Source organism: Schistocerca serialis, chromosome 7 (genome assembly GCF_023864345.2).
Source record: "Schistocerca serialis cubense isolate TAMUIC-IGC-003099 chromosome 7, iqSchSeri2.2, whole genome shotgun sequence".
In the NCBI taxonomy this organism is placed as follows: domain Eukaryota; kingdom Metazoa; phylum Arthropoda; class Insecta; order Orthoptera; family Acrididae; genus Schistocerca; species Schistocerca serialis.
The window spans coordinates 592333416-592348172 of NC_064644.1; the positions used below are offsets into that span (position 1 = coordinate 592333416).

Here is a 14757-nt window from a genome sequence, read left to right on the forward strand (position 1 = left end):
ATACTTCAGTGGATTACATTAATCAATGACGCAATAAAATTTAAATACTTGCAGGCAGTGTGGGGATCGTGCTGGACATACAGTTTGCCGAGCCGGCGGTGAACGACAGCGAGCACCGGGCCGCCGCAGACAGGGAGCTGCAGTTCAACGTGAGTAGCCTCAGCGTGGGCGGCAACTCGGCGGGCCGTGCGAGGCACGACTGGCCGGGATGCCGAAGGCGCCGGGGTCTCTGTTGGATTCCTTTCATGTTAATTTTTTAAAACTGTGGTCATTTACGGCATACATTCCACTTCTAAATTTACTGTGGTGTTTCCCACTATCTGGGAGGAGATTGAGCAGTGGGACGTGCTACTTTTACACATAATCAACAACGATCTGTCACACTACTACATTTTAAAACACAGTTTATATGTAATTCATGTCACACAGTCTCGTATGGAACCTACATCCGCTTTCTTTTATGTGGTGTCACCGCCAGACCACACTTGCGAGGTGGTAGCCTTTAAATCAGCCGCGATCCATTAGTATACGCCGGACCCGCGTGTCCCCACTGTCAGTGATAGCAGACCGAGCGCCACCACACGGCAGGTCTAGATAGACTTACTAGCACTCGTCCCAGTTGTACAGCCGACTTTGCTAGCGACGCCACACTGACAAATACGCTCTCATTTGCCGAGACGATAGTTAGCATAGCCTTCAGCTAAGTCAATTGCTACGACCTAGCAAGGCGCCATCACCAAGTTATATTGAGATGATAATACTGTATCAACAAGACCAATGTTCACCAATTATGGATTAAAGTTAAGTATTCCAGAAGCTACGTACTTTTCTTTATAGCATTCATTACGTATCCTGTTTAAGACCTCACGCCAGCCTGCGTGAGTTTAAGCGCGTGCCTTTCGGCTTCCTCTCATTGTGTCTAGGCTGTCTTGCCTAGACACAACATTTTATATACTGTATATGATAAGATACTGTCATCCCCCTTCCCTTCTGTGTGAAAGGATGCATGAGCAAACGTATTTCTAGTTCCATGCTTGATGGTAGCAGACAAGCCTGTCTGCTAGAGAACAGTAGGACCAACGTCGGAACAGGTAGCTACGCTTTCTAAAAGCAAAGTGGTTTCTATTCTTAGTATGGGCCAGTCCGTCCCTTGTCATGTTGGTATAGGAAGCTGCCTCTCTGGGCACTTCCGTTTTCTATCTGGAAGCACCCTCGGCAGGGGCCCACGGCAGTCTGTCCACAGCGAGCGTCTGAAGTCGTAAGATCTCCGGCTAAGCGCGTCTCTGCTAAGTACGTAGGAGAATGGATTCCTTAAGTTCAGCCTAACTGAAAATTTAATCATCTTTATTTCAGGTTTAGCTCTAAAATACACTCCTGGAAATGGAAATAAGAACACCGTGAATTCATTGTCCCAGGAAGGGGAAACTTTATTGACACATTCCTGGGGTCAGATACATCACATGATCACACTGACAGAACCACAGGCACATAGACAGAGGCAACAGAGCGTGCACAATGTCGGCACTAGTACAGTGTATATCCACCTTTCGCAGCAATGTAGGCTGCTATTCTCCCATGGAGACGATCGTAGAGATGCTGGATGTAGTCCTGTGGAACGGCTTGCCATGCCATTTCCACCTGGCGCCTCAGTTGGACCAGCGTTCGTGCTGGACGTGCAGACCGCGTGAGACGACGCTTCATCCAGTCCCAAACATGCTCAATGGGGGACAGATCCGGAGATCTTGCTGGCCAGGGTAGTTGACTTACACCTTCTAGAGCACGTTGGGTGGCACGGGATACATGCGGACGTGCATTGTCCTGTTGGAACAGCAAGTTCCCTTGCCGGTCTAGGAATGGTAGAACGATGGGTTCGATGACGGTTTGGATGTACCGTGCACTATTCAGTGTCCCCTCGACGATCACCAGTGGTGTACGGCCAGTGTAGGAGATCGCTCCCCACACCATGATGCCGGGTGTTGGCCCTGTGTGCCTCGGTCGTATGCAGTCCTGATTGTGGCGCTCACCTGCACGGCGCCAAACACGCATACGACCATCATTGGCACCAAGGCAGAAGCGACTCTCATCGCTGAAGACGACACGTCTCCATTCGTCCCTCCATTCACGCCTGTCGCGACACCACTGGAGGCGGGCTGCACGATGTTGGGGCGTGAGCGGAAGACGGCCTAACGGTGTGCGGGACCCTAGCCCAGCTTCATGGAGACGGTTGCGAATGGTCCTCGCCGATACCCCCGGAGCAACAGTGTCCCTAATTTGCTGGGAAGTGGCGGTGCGGTCCCCTACGGCACTGCGTAGGATCCTACGGTCTTGACGTGCATCCGTGCGTCGCTGCGGTCCGGTCCCAGGTCGACGGGCACGTGCACCTTCCGCCGACCACTGGCGACAACATCGATGTACTGTGGAGACCTCACGCCCCACGTGTTGAGCAATTCGGCGGTACGTCCACCCGGCCTCCCGCATGCCCACTATACGTCCTCGCTCAAAGTCCGTCAACTGCACATACGGTTCACGTCCACGGTGTCGCGGCATGCTACCAGTGTTAAAGACTGCGATGGAGCTCCGTATGCCACGGCAAACTGGCTGACACTGACGGCGGCGGTGCACAAATGCTGCGCAGCTAGCGCCATTCGACGGCCAACACCGCGGTTCCTGGTGTGTCCGCTGTGCCGTGCGTGTGATCATTGCTTGTACAGCCCTCTCGCAGTGTCCGGAGCAAGTATGGTGGGTCTGACACACCGGTGTCAATGTGTTCTTTTTTCCATTTCCAGGAGTGTATCTAATGTTATCTTAAATTGCAGCGCAGTGTAATTCGAGTGTGAAGTTCAGAATATTTTCCAGTATTTGTTTTGTCACTACTTTGTGAGTAAACTGGAACCACGTGTGCATGATCCGTAACTCTAACTAAGATCATCAATCTTAAATGCGAATGTGCGAGAGATTATAACGTCTCGTCCTGACAATATTTTTCAATATAGCAACTTTTCTTTATGTTCATCCCACGTGGGGTGTACTTTGTGAGACCAGTACCACGTGCTCATACAATTGTTTGACCCATCAGGTTAATAGTAAGACGATAGTAACCAGTTCGAGGTTTTTCTTTTGTAATTTGTGTTTCGATGTAATTTATTTTAATTATCAAATTTATTGTGGAGTTACACTCTTTGTGTAAACCAAGTTGACCACGTGAAGCATGTGGTGTAATCATCAAAGTAGCCCTCATCTATACTTTTCGGGAAGATTTCACAGAGAGTTAGTACGAATTTAGTATACTAGTGTGTGGTAATTTCATGACGGACAGGACTGCACTACGAACGTAACTTCTTTGGGTGAAAATTGAATCGGTTGGTTGTGGTTAATTTCCTCTTGCATATGTTTCAACGATCTTCGTGTGTTATTTGTTTGCAGTGTTGTATGCAGTCTCCCAATCTTGGCTCCATATTTTACGTGTTCCGTAAGATTACAAACTCACATTTTCACAATCCCAAATATGGCTTTAATATGTTGAAATTTTAATGGAACAATGATCAATGTTAAAATAAATGTCCAAATATAAACTGATTTATTTCTTTTTATTTAAATTGTCTTTTTATATATATATCACCGGTTATCGTAAGATGACTGCTAAAAGATGATAATTAATGTTAGTCTGGTTGGGAATTTGGTAAGCTAGACGTGATACCTGGTGAAGCCGTTGCTCAGTAATGCAAGGTTAACTTTCCCAGATACCTCACAGCTTTTAACCCGCTTTTATTGTCTTGAACATCAGCACCGCTTTCAGAACAAATTAATGCATCTACATTACACGGTTACTAATGCACAAGCCGAAATTATTTTACCCTCGCGACAGTTCTGTCATATTGCAGTTCTGGATTAAATCATTTGAAGAAATGCGGCAACCAGCTACTGTCCTGTCTGCACCAGTGCAGCGCAAAATGACAGTTTGGAACAAAAGTCGCATATTAATGTGCAGTCAGGTTCTACTTTCAATCGTTCTGAAATTAGTAACTTCTTGTTCCACGAATACGAATTCCATACTGGTATATGAGACTAGTGAGTTCAGTGCGAAAGTAAGTAGCAGAGATTGTTGTATCATGGAACACTTTTCAGACTGAAACTACCTTTTTATTAAACGCTGACCTACAGAATTTTCCCTCGCAAAAACAATGCAACCTTAATCTAGTCATTTATTACCCACAATACACAAGCCCAACGCAATCTGACTGCTATACATTGACAACATGACTTCCAATAATTAATACAAAAGAATGGCCCTGAATTGCAAGAAATATTAACAATAATACAAATCCAAAAAATATGAAATTAGAGAAATATGAAACTACCTCCAACTCTGTTAATTGCTTAAACTCATTTCAGTCACGAATCCCAACAGTGCAAACCTCATTCCTTTTCACAAATCACCTACCTCTCAGAAAATCTGCACAGCACGAACTACAGCAAATACAGCAAGTAACAACTACAGCCTGCTAAATAAAAAAATTCAAACTACTATAGACTCTAACTACTAGGAGGCATATGGTTAGCGAAAGAAAGATTTTGTTGAAGAGGAGACAATGTATTTAGAAAATTTTACATTATTCATGTGACATCCAGTTCCAAAATTTATATAGTTGCCAATATTTCTACTGCCCAAACATTATCAACCAAACATCCATCATCATACATTTCCCTTTTCCATTTTCTTATAAACACAACATTTCATCTCACTTTACAATGCATGGCCTACCAACACGGAGTGTCCACTAAGAATATCATGTCAATACACTTCCCTGTCCGCTAAGAATATCATGTCCATACACTTCTCTATCCACTCGCTAACTGCTAGTCCGTCCAGCCACAGAACCTCCTGCTATAGCGCTGCCAACATACAAACAGGCTTCTTACAAGACTTCCGCATCTGCCCAGGAGCTTAATATATTTTATTATTTCATTTTGGAACGACAGCAGTCACTTCATGTGTGCTGCAGTCTTTTTCTGTTATTTCCGGTACGAGTATTACTCCTGAAAAGAAAGTTTTTTCTAAATATGAAAATAGTTCCGAGGTACAACATGGTCATATACCTAGGTACGAATATTCTATTCAAATTCACAAGTGTTGCAATCAAGAAAATCGTAGCACTACGGTATTTAATAGCCTGTATGGTACATGGCAGCATTACTGCGTAGCCATAATCAGTGAAGGAAATAAGATTAAGAAGAAATATTATAAAGAACCAGTTACAAGTCAAAAACAGTTTGAGGTAGAAACCATTGGCAACCAACAAACGTTTCCATTTTCGAGACAGGAAAAATTGTTAAGACATTAAAGAAGCTAAGTTCATTTGCAAATATCATATGTTCCTTGGTAAAAACACCTTACCTTTCAAGTTACAAGATGGTGAACGACTCATCATGTGCGGATTAATCGTCCATAAGCTATGTAAATTGCTTTAAAAATATACGGAAGTTAACTCACCATAAAATTCAGTAACTCTGTAGCTTTGATATATTAAGCAACACTTAAATTTGTAGAACTCCTGTGATTCTAAAATCGGCCACTAGAATCAGACTGCGATCACGAAACATCATGTGTTGCTAGGCACACTTTTTTACAGTTGCAGCAATATCCAGTATACTTTAGTGGTAGTTTATAAGTTAACAAGCTTGTTGCAAAACTGGGTGGCTAACGAAATTATCATTTAGCGCAGGGTACCAACAGCATTCGAACAGAAGCTGGTTTACAGGAAACGTAATGACATTACATTTGAAGTTGGAAGATTGCCCAAAACGTGTCTTACCAGAAATGAAATTCATTATGAGTCTGATCGCAGAATTTTTTGCAACTGAAATGCTAAAATGAAGATGGAGTTACTACCATATTGCAAAGTGTCAGGCGCAGTGACAAGTCAGACTCGCAATATTTGAGAAAAATGGGCCTATAGAATTCTATAAAACATGTATTGAAATAGTAAAAGCTTCCTTTAAATTTCAGACAAGTATGTCTGGTATTACATTCCGTCATTTCTATACAACAGTAATATGGATATTAATATTTGTTCATGTCGGGTGAGAGATGTGAAGAGGTAGTTATTAATTAGGTCTTGTAGTTCTGTCACGCTTCTTGTTTATCTCAAAACTTTTTTGTTTTTGTTCTGACCCTTAATGTAAACCTTCTGCCTCTTTTCCACCCCAGATTATTTATATACGGGTGAAGCACCTCGAACTTCTACAAAAATATTGCGGAAATGGAAAGTGCTATTGATATGCGGTTTTCACAGCCTGTACTGACACTCAGTGGTTCGTATTGTTAGCCAATTAAGAGAGAGTAAAAATAGAAAATGTATTTTTTATGCAAACATACACTTTTTTAAATATTGACATTAACGACCTAAAGAAGGGTTAATTAGGATGTCATTGGTGTTTGTTGCAGGATTCAAGTGCGAGTCATTTATGAGAGATCGTACGCTATTGGCCATTACAATTGCTACACCAAGAAGAAATGCAGATGATAAGCGGGTATTCATTGGACAAATATATTATACTAGAACTGATATATGATTACATTTTCACGCAATTTGGTTGCATAGATCCTGAGAAATCAGTACCCAGAACAACCACGTCTGGCCGTAATAACGGTCATGATACGCCTGGGCATTGAGTCAAACAGAGCTTGGATGGCGTGTACAGGTGCCCATGCAGCTTCAACACGATACCACAGTTCATCAAGAGTAGTGACTGGCGTATTGTGGCGAGCCAGTTGCTCGGCCACCATTGACCAGACGTTTTCAGTTGGTGAGAGAACTGGAGAATGTAGAGTCCAGGGCAGCAGTCGAACATTTTCTGTATCCAGAAAGGCCCGTACAGGACCTGCAACATGCGGTCGTGCATTATCCCGCTGAAATGCAGGGTTTCGCAGGGATCGAATGAATGGTGGAGCCACGGGTCGTATCACATCTGAAATGTAACATCCACTATTCAAAGTGCCTTCAATGCGCACAAGAGGTGACCGAAGCGTGTAACCAATGGCACCCCATACCATCACGCCGGGTGATACGCCAGTATGGCGATGACGAATACACGCTTCCAATGTGCGTTCACCGCGATGTCGCTAAACAAGGATGCGACCATCATGATGCTGTAAACAGAACCTGGATTCATCCCAAACAATGTTTTGCCATTCGTGCACCCAGGTTCGTCGTTGAGTACACCGTCGTAGGCACTCCTGTCTGTGATGCAGCGTCAGGGGTAACCGCAGCAATGGTCTTGGAGCTGATAGTCCATGCTGCTGCAAACGTCGTCGAACTGTTCGTGCAGATGGTTGTTATCTTGTAAACGTCCTCATCTGTTGACTCAGGGATCGAGACGTGGCTGCACGACCCGTTACAGCCATGTGGATAAGATGCCTGTCATCTCGACTGCTAGTGATACGAGGCCGTTGGGATCCAGCACGGCGTTCCGTATTATCCTCCTAAACCCATCGATTCCATATTCTGTTAACAGTCATTGGATCTCGACCAACGCGAGCAGCAGTGTCGCGATACGATAAACCGCAATCGCGATAGGCTACAATCCGACCTTTGTCAAAGTCGAAAACATTCAAATGGTTCAAATGGCTCTGAGCACTATGGGACTTAACATCTGAGGTCATCAGTCCCCTAGAACTTAGAACTGCTTAAACCTAACTAACCTAAGGATATCACACACATCCATGCCCGAGGCAGCATTTGAACCTGCGACCGTAGCAGCCGCGCGGTTCCTGACTGAAGCGCCTAGAACTGCTAGGGCACAACGGCCGGCTCGGAAACGTGATGGTACGCATTTCTCCTCCTTACACGAGGCACCACAACAACGTTTCACCAGGTAACGCCGCTCAACTGCTGCTTGTGTATGAGAAATCGGTTGGAAACTTTCCTCATGTCAGCACGTTGTAGGTGTCGTCACCGGCGCCAACCTTTAGTAAATGCTCTGAAAAGCTAATCATTTGCATATCACAGGATCTTCTTCCTGTCGGTTAAATTTCGCGTCTGTAGCACGTCATCTTCGTGGTGTAGCAATTTTAACGGCCAGTAGTGTATTTCGAAAAGTTCCCACCGGCGCTTGTACAATAGATTTGGTAGCACACACTAAAGAACAACAAAAGTTCATAAGCTGGGTATGTGGATTCTTTTGGTGGATTCTGACCAATACGCGACAATCGACCATCACAGCTTGTGCTCAAAACGACCACCGGAAGTGGCAATACAGTCTTCCAGTCTGGTATGGAACGACTTCTGCACACGCGCTAGCCTTTCAGCGGAGATGTCCGAGGATGTCTGGATGGAGAGAGATGTGATGGGGGTGGAACCTATGTCGATGGGGAAGGCGTAGGTCCCTTGCCTGACTCATTCCACTTCTTCGTGCGATTGCGAGGGAGGTAACTTGCGGATGATCTGCAACAGCAGCAAGAACATTACTTTCCCCCCTTCTGTCGTCACTTGTTTCCTTCTGGTAAGTCACCTACTTGTCCGCTTGTCAGGCTACCTCTTACACGTAACTGGTTGAAGAGGCTGATAAATAATGGCGGAGATGGTTAACGTCTACTGCGATATCTCGCCGCATATACCGTACAATGACGAACTGCATTCTTCCTACATTCTGCATACACCGTGAGGATTTAGGCTTTTTCTGCATTGGTAAATCTCGTTATCCGCCGACGACCTCCTGCTTGGACTATCAAGTCGCAGTGCACTCAAGGAACGCAGAAGCACACTGTAAGCAAACATTACAACATTGTACTCAGCAACTACTCAGGTTGAATGGCACAAACAGGTGTCGGTGTGGAAACTTTTCAAAATACGATATCTCGTAAACAAATCGTACTAGAATCCTGTAACAAACATTCCAATTTATCCCAATCGTAGTTTGTTAATTGCGATACGCATTGTTCCAATTTAAAAAACTGTATGTTTTCACAAAAATATTCCTTCTAATATTATTGCAATTTATTTATTGGCTAAAATACGAGCACCTTTGTGCCAATCCATACATATATTCACTTACTGCGGTTTTATGGTATATTCGAACGTCTATCAGACAAAATTAGTAATTAAGTTAGAATAAAAAATGAAAAGAAAGTTGAGATTGTTTTCTTAAAAAGATACAAAATGGAAAATTATCATTTATAAAAATTTTTGCAATTTAATAAGGAACACCATCAGGTACAATTTAAGGAATACAATTTACAAAAACATGAAATCATAATTGGGCTGATGTATTGTAGTAATACATGTCACCGAGAACAAGGACTCAGTATGAGCTTTCCTTATAGCAGAAATATTCTTTTTTTTTTTTTTTTTGTTATACGCAGCAATGCACTGCATTGCAGAGACGTTCAGTTGTTTTACCAGTAAAGTATATACATCCTACATGCTAAGTTTTATACAGTGTCTGTATGTTACATTAAAATATCCTTTAGCCATGCATGCATATGTGAATGAACACACATTGTTTTGACGATTACAGCTGTTACAAATATTAAGAAATTTTCGTTAAAAATTACATACAACTTACCTTATACACGAGTAGTGTCGCAGTTCTCAGAATGTGCGGCTCTTCTTGAATGAGCCATGCACACGCACACCAGTAGGAACGCTGAAGCGACACTGTTCATTTCGTGGCCAATCAGCAGCCTACAACGAAGTGACACAACTGCCCTTAAGTGGAGAAATTGCGAGGTAGAGATGTGACTTTTTTCGTGCACTTGGGGACGTTTCATATATATTTTTCATGGACATAAACAAAATATTGCCGTTTTTCGACTTGCGTCACTTTTATTGCCGGTGTGCCATATGAGTGTTATGCGCGCGGGTAAAACCAGGGTTGACTCTATTATAAAATGTGCTTCATGCCGGCTATTATCCTGGGATATAAGGAGGGAATGTAAAAATTTGAATAATCCCTTGGTTACAGAAAGGGATCGTTGAAAGGACACAGCCCGAGGCATCGAGGAATAGTGAATCCGGTAACTGAAGGAAGCGTGGGGCTAAAAACTGTAGGGTAACACGAGGAACTGGCTAGCGTAAGCAACTTCAGATGCATGCAGCTGCCATAGGTATGCAGAGATGAAGAGACTTACACGCGACGGAATAACGAAGAAAGATGAATTAAGCCAGTCTTAGAATGGAAAACCAGAACACCAACCATCATATAATAAGTCAAGAGCCCTCTGAACACGGAGCATTTCCATTTCAGCGGCATTAGAGGAAAATACGTTTGTTTCACAGATCATAAATCATAGATTATCGCTCACCCAGACAACCGCCAGGGAGTTCGAATCTAATCGCTAGCATCCAGAGAACAACATGCTGCATTTTCAGACCAAGTAAACTCCATCTTGGAGCAATACATGGACTTATAGGATTTGGTCAAAATAAAATAAACACTTAATATAAACTCCTAATTTCTGAAGCTTTTATTCTTACTAATCTGCAACACAGCGGCGTATTTTGTCTTTCCCCTGCATTGTGATATACCTAAATATGGTCTGAGCTTCCAGTGGTTCTGTTGTTGCGATGATTCTTTTTCCCTGGGATCCTAAACAGATTCGCAATGAGGAAAAACTATCGGTGCCCTCCTCTTTAGCGCAATCGAAAAAGTTAATACCGTATAAAGGGCTAAAGTTTCGAGTGTCACTAGGTTTGAACCTCTTGTCACCAGGTAAATCAGGAGGAGAGGCTTCGGGGATGAATAGGAAAGTATGACTACCGACCAATGAAAATGTGTAATGTAACCCTTCAAGTCTGGTTTTGCACTCCTCCATTAAACAGAATGTATCTGCAAATGAGAAACAAACTTTTAAATTTTAAGTGTGTTAGTGTTCTCGTTACATTTAGGACGTTATGTCGTGTTTTCCAATGTTTTTGGTTACAATGAAAGGAGTCATTTTCCTTGTGTGTCACTGGCATCAAAGTCAGCAGACATCCTGCAACATGATAGTACTCGTACGTCTCAGTAAGCGTCCGATAGCGATCAAGTGCGTTTCAATAAACTTAGGACCGAAACAACCTCTCTAATTTCACTCTCACAAATTTCAGTCTTTCCGTCTGTTTCAGAGCTACACCGAGCCAGCAAAAGCCGTGGGATCCCTCCTAACGCTGTGTCGAACCTCATTTTGCTCGGCGTAGTGCAACAACTGGACGTGGCGTGGATTCAGCAGGTCGCTAGAAGTCCACTGTAGAACTACTGAGCCGTGCTGGCTCTGTTACCGCTCATAATTTCAAAACTGTTGCCAGTGCAGGATTTTATACACGAACTAACCTATATGTCCCATTAATGGTCGATGAGATTCTTGGGCGATCTGGGTGGCTGTATCATTCTCTCACATTGTCCAGAATGTTCTCCAAGCCAACAGCGAACAACTGTGACCCTGCGACATGACCCACTGTCATCCATAAAATTTCCCTCGTTGTTTGGGAACTTGAAGTCTATGAATGGCTGAAAATGGTGTCCAAGTAGCCGAACACATCCATTTCCAATCAATCATCAGTTCAGTTGGACCAGAGGACTCAGTCTGTTCCATGTAAACAGAGTCCACACCATTATGGAGCCACCACCAGATTGTATAGCGACTTGTTGACAACTTGAGTCCATGGCTCCGAGTTGCCTGTGTCACACTCGAACCCTTGCATCAGTTCTCATCAACTGAAATCGGGACTCATCTGGCCAGCCCACCGTTCCCCAGGCGCGTAAGGTTCAACCAATATGGTCACGAGGCCAGAAGAGGCACGGCAGGCGATGTCGTGCTGTTAATAAATGCATTCGTGTCGGTGGTCTGCTGCTATAGCCCATTAACGCCAAATTTCGCCGCATCGTCCTGAAGGATACGTTCGTCGTACGTCCCACATTGATTTGTGCGGTTATTTCAAGCAGTGTTCCTTGTTTGTTAGCACCGACAACTCTATGCAAACGACGCACCTCTCAGTCGTTAATGAAGGCCGTCAGCCACTGCTTTGTCCCTGGTGAGAGGTATTGCTTGAAATTTGGTATTCTGGGCCCACTATTGACGCTGTGGATCTTGGTACACTGAAAAGAAATATCCCATGCCTTCACCTGTAGTTACCATCCCGCGTTAAAAGTCTCTTAATTGCCCAACGTCAGCAACAATCACGTCGGAAACCTTTTCACATGAATTACCCGAGTACAAATGAGAGCTCTGCCGGAATACATCGCTTTTCATCTACATCTACATCTACATTTATACTCCGCAAGCCACCCAACGGTGTGTGGCGGAGGGCACTTTACGTGCCACTGTCATTACCTCCCTTTCCTGTTCCACTCGCGTATGGTTCACGGGAAGAACGACTGCCGGAAAGCCTCCGTGCGCGCTCGAATCTCTCTAATTTTGCATTCGTGATCTCCTCGGGAGGTATAAGTAGGGGGAAGCAATATACTCGATACCCCATCCAGAAACCCACCCTCTCGAAACCTGGACAGCAAGCTACACCGCGATGCAGAGCGCCTCTCTTGCAGAGTCTGCCACTTGAGTTTGCTAAACATCTCCGTAACGCTATCACGCTTACCAAATAACCCTGTGACGAAACGTGCCGCTCTTCTTTGGATCTTCTCTATTTCCTCCGTCAACCCGATCTGGTACGGATCCCACACTGATGAGCAATACGCAAGTATAGATCGAACGAGTGTTAAAACCTTGTGTACTCGATACTACCGCCACCTCTATATGTGCATATCCTTACCCGACGATCAGTGTACAGTGAAGGAGCTGCTACAGTTTTCAGTATCTCTCGAGAAATTATGACGCTTCCATTGTGAGGATGGAGGAAAATTTCAGTAACTGACATTCAGGATTTCTGTACACTGATCCCCAGGAGCACGCAGTTTACTTCCACATCTAAAAGCTGGCTGTACTGTCTCATAATCCATTTGAAGCTGCTACAAAAGTTTCGTGGTCAGTATCTTGATGTATACAACTCTTGTTGTGCGTTGCCTTACCACAAGAAAATCTCAATTTTTATATTTACACGTTCTTTACGCTAGTAAATGTAATAAATTATAGTATTTTCCTTCTACTATAAGTTGAGCAATAATTTTTGCTGATGTATTTGTCACTTCAGTTTGTTGCGACATATTATTCTTTCAACATTTTATATATGCATGATCTAAAGTTGGAAAAACAAATCAGTGGTAGCAACGGCTCCTATGCAGTTCATACTTATTACTTTCGGCTGTAAGTAAAAAACAAATGCAGATATAACAGAAGTTAATGTAATGAAAGCTTAACCATATGTTTCTCTTATTGACCAGGCTGGAATATTTGCACACCCCATCTTCACCAAAGAAGGCGATTACCCAGCAGTGGTTCGGCAGAGGGTGGATGCCAACAGCGCAGCAGAGGGGAGGCCCCGTTCACGGTTGCCAACTTTTACACAGGAAGAAATTGATTACATCAGAGGTAAACATGTGTCGTTACACTGTTGTCAGCTGTCCGTATCAAAATAGCAGTCGTAGATGTTTAGGTTACTTGTTTTACAATATGTTGTCGGCGTTAAAATTACTCGTATTGGGATTAGGCATATGGTATGCCCTGTACTCCTAAGGTCAGCGATAGAGTTTATGTGATTCATTGAGGCTTATTTCATTCAATGTTATCTTCTTCTTCTTGATCTTCTTTCTTTCTTTCATCCCAGGCATGTCTATTGGATGTAATGTTCTCCTGAATTAAGCAGACCCCAGAGCAAAATAACTAGCCACGGTATACTAAGAGGCAGTTATTTGTTTCATCCGCAAATATGTACTTACGTACGCTAAACCTGTGTCGTTTTCCTGACGTACTTTCGCCATACATAGAATAAAGTTCGCCTCCTACGAGCAGTACCTTGACATGCGCCAAGAATTTCAATGCGAAACAGTGTTTAAGAAAATAATTATGAGCCGATGTCACCTGTAACATGATAATTTTTCACTTTAACTTTACATTTTTCAATAGTTTTTTGTACTGAATCTGTCTTCATATTAACATTCTGTGGGAAGCGATGTTAAGAATATAATCAGGAGTCAATGTCACCTGTAAGAAGATACTGTTACGCTGCAAACTGCATGACATTTTTCAGTATATTTTTGTACTGATACCGTCTTGATATCAATAATCTGTCCTGTATTTTAAACGCCCATTTTATGGTTCTGAATCTATAGAAGCAATTCAAAGGAACAAAGCATATGAGTGTCCAGTTGCACTGTAGATCTGTTAAGCCGACGACATTCGCTGCGTTCTTCTCATGTCCACCAGGTCCACATGAGTGAGCAACAACAATTACTTTTCAGGTTCCGCTGACTTCTTCGGAGTGAACAACTTTCGCACTGGCTACGTGTCTCCATCTGACATTGGAATATCGCCATCGAAAGCCAAGGACACAGGCGTTATTGTCGGCACTGGTGAGGTGAGTTCCAGGCGTTACCTGTAACATGTTTTCGAGACACGGCCGCTTGCTGCAGTGCAAATTTTTGGGTAAAATCAGTTCAAAACTTTTTTTCAGAAGCATTTGAATACTATGTCAATTCTATTAAAGCGTGTAACAACTTAAATTACTAATTTCGGATTTTTGTTGTGAATGAATATTGCATTTAGCTGTCATTAACGAATATCCTACTTTGTTATAGCTTTTGGTACGAAAGAAAAAGGAAGGAAGAATAGAGTTTAACGTCCTAGTCTGCTGTTATGGTCTTCTCCACTATGATTTACTATGACGA

General features: G+C 43.3%; 1 protein-coding gene across 1 annotated transcript in view; it reads left to right on the forward strand.

Annotated features, from left to right (window-relative positions):
* The window catches only part of LOC126413269 (myrosinase 1-like), a 328262-nt gene extending 313791 nt beyond the window's left edge, over positions 1 to 14471 (forward strand). Inside the window, exons 17-18 of the mRNA XM_050083171.1 lie at positions 13315 to 13462; positions 14332 to 14471. Of these exons, the coding sequence (XP_049939128.1) occupies positions 13315 to 13462; positions 14332 to 14471 (288 nt within the window). The remainder of the gene's footprint in view (positions 1 to 13314; positions 13463 to 14331) is intronic.
* Positions 14472 to 14757: the final 286 nt, after the last annotated feature.